Below are 12,129 nucleotides of genomic sequence, written 5' to 3' on the forward strand. Positions count from 1 at the left end.
TTCTCTACTGACACCCCAGGTGTAGTTCTTCACTTTCCCTTGGTTGCATATGCAGCTTTCTTCAGACCTGTGTGTGCTTTTATCCCCACAGCCTGACTTGTCTATGTGTCACACCACTGTGCCAGGCCTCAGAGAACTTCACTGGACACTTAATGGGTTGAAAACACCCAAGAACACCAGTCAATCTCTTTCTCAAAAGTTTAATTCTTACCTTGCTTGAGAGAGACATTTTTTTTAAATATTTATTTATTTGCTTATTATGTATACAGTATTCTTTCTTCAGTCCAGAAGAGGGCACCAGGCCTCATTTCAGATGGTTGTGAGCCACCATGTGGTTGCTGGGAATTGAACTCAGGACCTTTGGAAGAGCAGGCAATGCTCTTAACCTCTGAGCCATCTCTCCAGCCCCCAAGAGAGAAAATTTTATCCAGATTTTCCCTCTAACTTTTCATTTCTTCTCCAGTTCCTTTATTCTGCATTTCAGTGTTGATAATTCACCAGAGTCCATATTCTTTCTATTGTACACATTACTTACAGACTATCTCATTTACTTCCACAGTTTAAATTTCATCCATACTTTGATAAACCCCAAATTCATATCACTTTCCTATCACAGGTTCATACTGTGAATTGCATGCTCCTACTTAGACATATCAGAGATGCTCAAGATCCAAATGCCCTCCAAACATACTCTCTTAAGATATTTATCGTCTTCACCCTCAGAAATTCAACTCAGGCACCATCTTCCTTTCTTTTTTTAAAACTTGCATCCTCACAGTGCTGAGTCCTTTCAGTCCTTTCTATTCTCACAACCATTTTTTTCTAATTAGTTGTGTTTCAAAATTGATGTCAGGGCAGGTTAGCTGCAAGAGCTGATCTCCTCCAGGTCTATCTATTTGTAGACACTCAGTCTTTGTTTCACCGGAAAGGGTACTTTCCTGCCCTCAGACTCAGCATGGCCAGGGAGTCTTTTAATTCTAAGAAATGAGGACTTATGGATCATGGTTCTTAGTTTCCCTCCCCTGTTCCTTAATAATTTGCCTGTCTGTCTCCTCCATCAAGATATGAAGTCATGGACTAAGAAAAGAAATACCTTTTTTTGATTTTTGGTGACACTCCGGCCGTCGATCAACGCGACTCCAGAGGTGATAGTCTCGATTCCGGTCAGCATTTTAAAGGTAGTAGTTTTTCCAGCTCCATTTAATCCAAGCAATCCAAAGCACTCTGACTTCCTGACTACAAGGGAGATATTTCTCACAGCCTCAACAACAGGACACTTAAAATAAATCTGCGAAAGTTAAAAACAAACGAACTGAGACACTGGTCATGAACTCCAGCTATTCCCTCAGACGCTGAAAGCTGACAAAGCGACACTCTCCCAGAGTCCTCTTCCGTCCAGGCCTCTGCAGAGCTGCAGTGTACCAGTACTGCTGCTGGTCAGTTCAAGGCAGGGAAAAAGCTAAAACTGCAAGATCAGGAAGTGGCATTACCTTTGAAACTTCATTGAGGACCAGAGGGGTATGCTGGGACCTGAGTAGCAGTGTGCGGACTTTCCTTCTTTCTTCCTGTATGCCTTCATCCTCCTCTTCTTTGCTTCCTTGGTTAGACTCTACAGCCTATATTTTCAGGACAAGGAGTACACATATGGGCACTCTACAGAGAACTGGTTTAAACCAACAGATTTAAGAATGCTAACGTGTGGGTATAATATCTAAGATATGAGGAAATACTCGAGCAGTTTCTAAGACCCTTTCTCCCCGCTTCCTGAACTCTCACATGCAAACAGACTTCTGGTTGGCTCCATTTTAGAAGAGCAGGGCAGTCAAGGAAAGTCAAAGACAAAACTATGAAACTATTGTTCTGAGCATTCTGTAAGAGCCAGGAGCAGGGAGGACTCCAGAGAAACAGTGATTTCTGCACACAGCAGGGCAGCTGCACAGATGAACTCACACAGGTGTGACAATATGCACAGGGCCTGAGCAAGCTCAATCCAGACAAAATCCCAGAGGGAAGTAGGAGTGGAGTGGGAGCAAAATCCCAACTCCAGTTGAGGAGCGTTTGGTTGTTGGTAGCTTCAGAGAGAGAGAGAATTAACTTTCTTTAAGGGTGAGATGCCCTGGTAGGTTGTCCAGACTCCAGTGGAAGACTACACATCCAAGAGTATTTGGGCAGCACACATTGGACCCAGTAGGCTTCAAAAATAAAAAGAGGGCACAAAACTGGGCGTGTATGGAGTGGGGGCTGGATCTGAGTGGAGCTGGGGAAGGGGAGGAATTATCATCAAAACACAGTGTATAAAATTCTCAAAGAATGAAAAAGTTTCTATATTTAGAGTGAACAGTATGTTCTTACTAGCATAAGGACAATTAATTTCAGTTGTCGCTAGTCCAGGAAAAAATGACTTATTTCCTAGAGGACTAAGTCAAGCTAAGATATTTACCCCTCAAACAAGTCATAGGTCTCTTTTAGCGTAATCAAATAACATTTTCTTTAACAAGTAATAGGAATGAGAAAATGTACATTTCTATTTTCTGGCTGAATGTTGCACTTTATTTAAACTATATTTAAAGTCTAATTAGCTACTTACTTCCCTGATGTTTCTGAATTTGTTGTAGAAATAAAAAATAATGTTACGAAAGACCAAGTTCTTCAGGTTCCATGAAACCGTCTCCAGGCACAAAAGCAAGAGGAGAAAAACTAAACCCATGGCAGCCAGCATGACCAGAAACTTCCCAATGCCGTGCTCTCCAAAGCCATACACATCGTTCTGAGTATCTGAGGACACAAGGGACACAGCTGCCTTACTTAAAGCCAGCACAGCATTTGAAACAGTGCCAAACAGTAAGACATACAGGAAGAAAGTGATCTTCTGTCTTTGGTTATTTTCGGACACTCATGTAACCAAGGATGGTCTTCAACCTGCTGTGAGTTGAAGATGGTCTGAAATTCTTGACCTTTTTTTACCTCCCAAGTACTAGGTTCATAGGTGTGAATGTGCTCAAGATGAATTTTAAGTTAGATTTAAGAATTATAGTATATAGAAAATAAGTAATTTGTTATTTTCTTTGATCATCCGTGATGTGGTTACTTATAGTTGTTATAAAAATTGATCTTTTATTTATTTTCCCTCTAGCTTTTCTGTTCCCCATTTTGACACTGAGGATTGACTCAGGGACTCAGTCATACAGCCAGTCTCTCCCACTAATCTTCATCTCTGGCCTTTCTGCCAGGGTTAGGGAGACAATCTCCCCTCACATGTGATGAACATCTGACCTCATTCTTTTCTGCAAGGCTTATTGCTTGTCCCACCCTAGCTTTGCAGGTGCTCTCCCTCCAGCTCCTTATATCATGGAACACCATTATTCTTTGAAAAGTCTTCTCTTAAGGTGTATACATATACAATATAAGTTTCTCCTTGAGAATTTCTTTCAATGCAAGCTATAATTTTTGTTATGTTGCTTTTGTTTTCATTCATCTATTTTCTATTTCCTATTTTGATTATTTCCTTGAAATTATAATTATTTAAGCATGCATTTAATTTCCATATACTTATTAATTTTTAACATTCTTTTAGTGTTAATTTCTAGTTTCATTCTATTACTGTTAGAGACAATATTTTATATAATTTTGGTGTTTTAAATGTATCCAGACTCATGGATTAAACTGTTATCCTGGGGAATATTGCATGTGAGACTTATTCTGCCATTGTTAGGTTGGGTGCTCGTCATACACTTGCTACATACACTTGCTAGGTCAAATTGGTTTAAGGCGTTAATCATGCTTTCTGTTTCCTTTTTGGGTAGCTTTTCTATCTAACATCCAGTATGGGGCACTAATACTGGACATAATGGCGCACACCTTTAAACTCAGCACTTGAGAGGCAGAGACAGGCAGATTTCTGTGAGTTTCATTGAGGCAAGCCTAGTCTACATAGTGAGTTCCAGGACAGCCAGAGCTACAAAGTGAGACCTTGACACAAAAACAACAAAACAAAACCCAAAACAAGCAAACAGAAGTATGGCGCACCAAAGTCTTCAGCTATTAGTATATAACTATCTTCCCTTTAGTTCTACATTTTGTTGAATTTTAATATATTCTTGATGATGTGACATATTTATCTACATAAAAATTTGCTTTTATATCTCATAAAATTTGACATAAGATCTATTTTGCAGCTGGGCAGTGGTAGTGCATGCCTTATCAGCACTCGGGAGGCAGAGGCAGGTGGATCTCTGTGAGTTCGAGGCCAACCTGGTCTACAAGAGCTAGTTTCAGGCCAGGCTCCAAAGCTACAATGAAACCCTGTCTCGAAAAACCCAACAACAGCAAAAAAACCTCAGAAAAGATCTACTTTGCTTTATATTTGTGTACTCAATGAAGTTAAGTCTCAGCTTTTATTTGTATAGAATTCTTTATTCCATTTTATTTTTAACCTACTTGTATCTCTGTATCTAATATAAGTATCTTAAAGACAGAATATACTTGAACTACTCTAAATTCTGAATATGTATGCCTTTTGATTAGAGAATTCAATTCATTTATATGCAAAGTATTGATAGTGACTTGTATCTGTCATTTTTTCATTTGATTTCTATGCCATATGCTTTTTGTTCTTCAGTTCTTCAATTTTTGTCACGTTTTCTACTGTTTTGTTGTTGTAGAACAGTTTGGTTCATTTCTTTTGTGTGTGTGTGTGTGTATGTGTGTGTGTGTGTGTTACTTTCTTAATGATCACCAACAGGAAATTGCAACCAACATGATTTTCGTTTTAAAAAAAGACTGTGTGTGTGCATTTACAGGTAACTGCAGAGAAGTAAAGTGCGGGATTCATGTGGAGGTGGATAGAGAAAGAGGCAGCTGTGAGCTGTCCATTGTGGGTGCTAAGCATCGATGCGTCCTCTGGAAGAGCAGTGTGGGTATCACTCAGGGCTCAGGTTGCAATTAACATTAAAAATTATGTGAAAAAATTAGTTTGAATTAATTTCAAACTACCTTCAATAGCATGTACACTCAGTTATCATAGTTTTATAAATCTTCCATCATGACTGGGCATGGTAGGTCATGCCTGCAATCGCAGCACTAGGGAGGTAGGAAGTTCAGGGTCATCCTTGTCTACACAGAGAGGTCATTGCCAGCCTGAGCTACATGATAATCTGCTTCAAAGAACCAAAAACAAAGCAAAGGAAAGCAAACAAACAAAAGCCTTAAAGGAGAGCAAAACCAAAACTTTCCCTTATGGTGTTGTTTTCACAGATCATAGTTTTAGGTCCTGTGCAACCACAAGTATAGACTTTACTTACTGTTATAGTACCAGTTTTCTAAAACGCTTCAGGGAAAGCAAACAGATATATTCCAAAATGCAACAACATTTTGATAGTTGCTTTTGTGTGTATTTTATTTTGTTTTGAGACAGGATCTCTCTACATAGCCCTGACTGTTCTGGAATGCACTATGTAGATTAAATCTGCTTATTATCTAATAACTTTTGTTTTCAGTTGATTTTTATTTAGCTTTATTTTTTGGTAGATTATTATACTAGCATAACATTTTCATTTATTTTCAAATATCTTAATTTTCCTTTCTTTATTGGAATATTTTCTTTGCTGGATATAGAACATTTGGCAGTGGGGTTCTGGACTTTTTGAGATACATTTTTGCTACGTATCATAGGTTGACTTCAAACTTGGGGTCCTCCTACCTCAGCCTCCCAATTGATTAAGTGTATGCCATCATATCTGGCTGAATATGGAAGTTTTGATTTTTTTCCCTCCATTCCTTTAATTGGGCTAGCCTTTGCTTTCTGGTCTCTATGCATAGTTTCTAGTGAGAAATAAGATGGTACTTTTTTGGGGATCCTTGGAATCACATCATTTCTTGTGGCAGCTTTCATAATTTTTGTTTTGTCTTTGATATCAGATAATGTTATTTCAGCATTTTTCATTGTGGAATATTGAGTTTATTCAGATTGGAGTTGAGGCTTTTGGATGAATTCATTAATGTATCTTAGATACTTTTAAATGTCTTTAAGGTTTTCTTACCCTGATCTCTTCTCTTTTCTTGGTGCTCTGATGATACACAGTGTAAGGCAGTTAATAGGGTTCCACAAATTGTCAAAGCTCTCTCCATATACCTTCTTTTTCCTTTTTGTCCTCTTACAAAGCTCCTTCATTTTCTGCCAGTTGCAACATTCTGCTGAACACCCCAAGTGGAGTCTTTGACTCTGTTCTGTGCATTTCCATCCTGAGGTTGCGGTTTGTCCTTGTATAAGTACTCACCTATAGTGGGGTCTACATTTAGCAAGGGCCCATTCTCCTGTTTTCCTTTAATTTTTGCCTATGGTTTCATACAACTCTGGGTTGATTTAAGACAGTTGATTTAAAGTTGTAATAAGTCCAATTTCTGTTCATTTATTTTTAACCTATGAAGGTTGTTTATTAGTTTAACCCAAAGGCGTTTTTGAAAAGTAGGAAGATTATGTTTAATTATCATATGCTTATGATAGTCTCCCTTGTCTCTTGAGCTCCCCCACCCCCCAACAGGTTTTGTTTTTTGAGACAGTGTTTCTCTGTATAACAGCACTGTCTGTCCTGAAACTCACTCTGTAGACCAGGCTGGCTTCAGACTCACAGAGATCCACTGCCTCTGCCTCCAGAGTGCTGGGATTAGAGATGTGCCACCATACCTGGGGTCTTTTAATTTTTTTGTGGGGTGGTAATTGACTGCTTTAAGTTTTACTTGTTTATAATGCTTTATAAACTACTTTTGAAAAAAATTATCTTTATTGTGTTTCGTCACTGAATATTCCATTATATTAGTGGTCAGATATTGATCTGACAGTATAATCTCAAATGTTTGGGGACAATAAAAAAGGAGGGGAAAAAAAGCACTAACATATTAAAATTAGTTGTGAGTTGAAGTCATTCCTCTAACACTTAAGTAGTCTTTGTATAATCCTCTGGTCCTTTACTTTTTGCTTACACCAAACTTACTATCTCATAATCTAATCAAAATAAGATTAATTAGGTTCCAATTCTGGATCTATGTGGCACTTTCTCATTTTAAGTAGGACCTTAACAAATTATCTTCCATTCCTATTGTAAGCATTGCAGCTCAGATTTCCATCCTGGCAGTTGAGAGCTAAGGAATACCACAAAGTCGCCATAAACATCACAGCTTATAGCCCTGCTACAAGAAGTTTTCCCAGTGCAAGTCTAACTGTTCTGCTCTGGCAGGGGAGGGTTTTCCCAGTGAAGCTGTTACATTCTGCTCTGGAGAAGCGGTACAGCTCTGCTCAAGTCAAAGTGCTACAGCTATGCTCCACTAGGGAAATTTTCCCCAGTGAGAGTGGTACAGTTCTGCTTGGCTCCACTCTGCTCCTCCACTCTGCGCTGGTGGAAGTTGTTACAGCGGGGCTCTAGGGAAAATGTCATGTCATTACACAAGTAACCTCACTAAAGAGATTCACTGGGAAGAAAGAATCCAAGAGAGTGGTTGTCTCAGCAAACTCAACAGGGTATAGGCTTTTGAGGGAGTGGTGGAGCTTTCTAGGGTGGATTTGGATTGGTGGATTTTTGTAGTTTGCCTCTGGTGTAAACCCAGGGATTGGTGCAATTTCAAGACATGGTCCTGGGGTCAAGTCAGGGGTAGGGCTTTTTTTTCCTTGGCCCTTTTCACCCTATCACACCTTCTTCACACTAGTCCTTCCTAGACTCTTGTGTGCTCTTTCTTTCTTGACTACGTCTTGACATTTACCCTCGGTGACTATAGTTACTCTGCATCTTTAAATTCATCTAGAGATGTTCAGAAGGCACTCACAGCACTGAGAAAGACCCCAGGGTTTTATCAGTGGCAACCCCTGAGTCGCTCTTTTAGGCATTTACTATACTTATATAAACCACAGTTGTTGGGAACACCGTCCATACTGTCTCTCTGCCATCTATAACCATGAATGCCATACAAGGAATGAGAAAAAGTAAGTGGATAGATGAAATGTCCATAATACATTTTTAGCAAACATTAACAGCAGCTTCTTTCTTCATTAAATATTTCCTTGTGTTTGTTTTGTTTTTTCTTTTGGAATCAAGGTTTTTCTGTGTAATAGTCTTGGATGTCCTGGAACTCACTTTGTAGACCAGGCCTATCCCTGCTTCCCCAGTGTTGGAATTAAAGGCATGCACCACCATGCTCAGCCAATATTTCCTTTTTTAAAAACAAGTTTTTAATAAGGTTCATTAGCTTATAGAATTGCAATAAAGTTAATTCTTAAAGTCACTGCCATCTTGCATTTTGTTTCAGTGGTGGTGGTGAGTGATATTCTTGAGATGACCACTGCACCATATTTTGTATGGATTTTTAACATTCCTGCTAAGTATTCTAGTGATGCACCTGTAGATTAGATTAGAATTGGTTTCATGATTTCCTTTTTAGTGAGTTTGTTACTTGTGTACAGAAAAAATAATGATTTTTGTATTTTAGCTTTGCAGTATGCTACTTTTGGTAGAGTCCTAGGTGTGTTTTAAAGCACAGGATGGGTTGACAGTTACGAGATAACAACACATTTTCCTATCAGTAGCCTTTAAATTCCCTACTCTTGTCTTATTCTGGCGAGACTACAAGCACCACATTAAGTAAGAATGGCAAGAGAAGATATTTGATCCTTGAGTTACTCTTTTAGAGGAACTACTTTCTATTTCCCCCGTATGTTAAAATGCACAGTGGAGGCTTGCCATACATAGCCGTCATTAGGTTGAATTATGACTCTTACTTTCCTACTTAAAGGGATGTTGAATTATGTCAAAGTTTTTCTGCATTTTCTGAAATGATTCTGTGATTTTTGTATTTGATTAAACTTATGTGCTGTGTATTGCATTATTAACTAATCAGCTAATTATACTTGCATTCCAGAATGAAACCAACTTGATCATGATATATGATCTTTTGATGTGTTGTTGAATTCATTTTGTAAGGATTTTTGTCAAGAATTTCTGAATCTGTTTAGAAAATTGTTTCCTGTGCTGATATGTTCAAGGCTGAGCCCATGGTGACCAGGATCTATCTAGAAGCTGGATGGCTCAGAGATCTAAGACTCTGTGGACAGAACAGAACACACCTGACAAAAAAGCAATGAAATGATTCCTAATAGTATTCTGCTATACTCATGGGACTGGTGCCCAGCCCAATCTTTATCAGAGAAGATTTCTCTAGCTGCTGATGGGAGTGGATGGAGAGACTCACAGTCAAACATTAGGTAGAGCTTGGGGAACCTCACAGAAGAGGGGGAGGAAGGATTGTAGGAGTTAGAGGGTTAGGAACACCAGAACATCACACACAGAATCAACTAAGCAGAGCTCACAGAGACTAAACTGGCACTATGGAGCCTGCATGGGTCTACACTAGGCCTTCTGTATACATGCTGTGGTTGTTTAGCTTGGTGTTCTTATGGGACTCCTAACAATGAGTATGGGGGTATTTCTGAGTCTTTTGTGTGCTCATACGACCTTTTCTTTATCCTACTGTGTTAAGGGACAATGATCTATATTCTGTTAATTATATTTTAAATAAATGCTGATTGGTCAGTAGCCAGGCAGGAAGTATAGGCTGAACAACCAGACAGAAAATAGAGGCAGGTCAATGAGAACAGAGACTTCTGAGAAGAGGAAAGCTTGGTCTGCAGTCATTGTGACCCATCCACAGAAGAAGCAAGATGTGACTGCCTCGCTGAATAAGGTACCAAGCCACGTGGCTAACATAGACAAGAATAATGGGCTAATATAAGTTATAAGAGTTAATAAGAAGCCTGAGCTAATGGGCCAATTAGTTTATAACTAATGTAGATTTCTGTGTGATTTTTTTTGGGACATAATGATTGTGGGAACCAAGAAGGACAGAAACCCTGACAACACTACTGGGTTGCCTTATCCAACCTGGATATGAGAGTTTATATCTAGTCCTATTGCATCTTGTTATGCCATGTTCAGCTGAGATCATTTGGGGGCCTGCTCTTTTCTGAAGGGAAATAAAGGAGGTGTGGATTCTGAGAGGGAGGTGGGAGGGCTTGAAGGAGGGGGAGGAGGCTGTGGTTGGGAGTATGAAAAAAAAATTTACTTTTCAATTAAAAGAACTTCTGTATCAAGGAAATTAGCCTCTATTTTTCTCCCTGTCCTTATCAGGCTATGGTATCAGAGTAATACTTGCCTTCACAACATCAATTCTCAAGTGCCTCTTTCCTTTTTATTTTATGGGAATAGATTAATTAGTATGCTGGTTGGTTTTAACTGTCATCTTGATCCAACCTAGAATCACCTGTGAAGAGTCTTAGAAAAGGAATTCTCTAGATCTGCTTGACCTGTGAGTAATTAATTTCATGGTGTATTGCCTGATGGCTAACCGATGTAGGAATACCAAGCCCACTGCAAGTGGTACCATGTTCTAGGCATTATAAGAGAGAAGAAGCTGGCTGACAGCAATCAGGTGTGTAGGACAAAGGTATCTGTCTGTCTCTGCAAGATTCCTCAAGCTGCACCTCTGTGACTTTCCTGCAATGATGCTCTATAACCTGTGTCGGTGAACTATACTAGTCCCTTCCTTCCTTCCCTGAGTTGCTCTCTGTCAGACTGTCTGTCACAGCATCAGGAATGACATTAGGATTACTGCTGTTGACTTTTATGTTTGACAGAATTCAGCAGTCAATCTACCGGGCCTAGATTTTGCTGGTTGGAAACTATTATTGCTTCAATATCGTCCTTCATTTATCTGTTTATGTTTTTAAAATACACTCAGTTCAATTCTGCTAGATAATAAGTGTTTATAATTCTAGCCTTATCCTAGGTTTTCCAATTTATTGAAATGTAAGTTTCAAAAGTGTTTTCTAAAGATCTTTAGGCTCTCAATGGTGATCTGTGTAATATCACCCTTTTCATCTCTTAATTTCTAAATTTAAATGTTCTATTTTGGGTAATTTGGATTTTTTTGATTACCATTTAATTTCATTTCTGATCTTCATTATTTATTTATGCTTTCACTTGGGGTTAGGCTTATTTTGATTTTCTATAACCTTAAGATACACCATTAGGTTATTTATTCAAGAATTCTCTTAATTTCTTTTTATAAAAATATAGGCTTCTACATAAGAAGTAGAAAAAGACAAGATCTTCTGAGTAAACTGGGAGCATGGGGACCTTGGGAGAGGATTGAAGGGGAGGGGAGAGGCAGGCAGGGGAGCAGAGAAAAATGTACAGCTCAATAAAAATAAATAAAAAAATACAGACATTATTCATAGGTATACACTTTCCACTTCTAATGGATTTTGCTGTATCTCAAAGGTTTTGGCAAGTTGTACTTGTATTTTCATTTGCTTCTAGGACTTTTAAATTTCCTTTATGAGTTTCTCAGGGACTCATTATTTAAGCATGGTATAACTCAATGATCATTTAAGAGCACTAATCTCCTCGTATTGCACAGTTCTTTTGTTGTTGACTTGTTATTTTAAAATGCAAGAAACTGTTTTTATTCTCTTACATTTCTTAGTATTTGCTTTATGGACTGTAATGTGATTTATTTTAGAGAAGGTTCAATTGGCTGCTAAGGAAAATATGTATTCTATGGCTTTTTCATGAAATTGTCATTTTATGTCTACTGTCACTGAATCATTTGTCTATTGTTTTTTTTCTAGGGGGTGGACCTAAATTATCTATCAATAATAGTACTGTTTTGAAACCATTCACTATTGTTGAATCTAGACCAATCTGTCATTGTGTTTGTTTTTAGGACTCTGGGTACTTAGTTGAAATGTTTTTATCATTGTTGCAGGTTTTTAAATTACAACTCTAACATTTACTTATTATGCATGTTTCTGTGTATATATGTATAAGAACATGTGTACCATGTCACATGTAGAGATCAGAGGGTAACTTGTAGGAGTTGAACGCTCTCTTTATGAGTATGCAGTGGATGTCTTTATATACATACATACATACGGACTAGCTTTTTATTTAAAATGTACTTTTTAAAAATCAAAATATATACTCTTACTCTAGGTGACTATATGAATCTAAATGCTTTTGAAACTGTTCAGAAGGCAGCCAGAACACTGAAAGAGCCAAGAGGTCACCACTGGCAATCCCGAGTTGC

General features: G+C 38.3%; 1 protein-coding gene across 2 annotated transcripts in view; it reads right to left on the reverse strand.

Moving 5' to 3' along the window:
• LOC125417186 (phospholipid-transporting ATPase ABCA3-like) overlaps positions 1–12,129 on the reverse strand; it is a 136,261-nt gene that overhangs the window by 15,308 nt on the left and 108,824 nt on the right. For both annotated transcript variants that reach the window (XM_048460507.2, XM_048460509.3), the window contains 3 exons: positions 2,588–2,775; positions 1,491–1,616; positions 1,094–1,288 (listed from right to left, as the gene is read on the reverse strand). In XM_048460507.2, the coding sequence (XP_048316464.1) occupies positions 1,094–1,288; positions 1,491–1,616; positions 2,588–2,775 (509 nt within the window). The remainder of the gene's footprint in view (positions 1–1,093; positions 1,289–1,490; positions 1,617–2,587; positions 2,776–12,129) is intronic.

The sequence above is a fragment of the Myodes glareolus genome, chromosome 7, assembly GCF_982192425.1.
Source record: "Myodes glareolus chromosome 7, mMyoGla1.1, whole genome shotgun sequence".
NCBI classification, from domain to species: Eukaryota; Metazoa; Chordata; class Mammalia; order Rodentia; family Cricetidae; genus Myodes; species Myodes glareolus.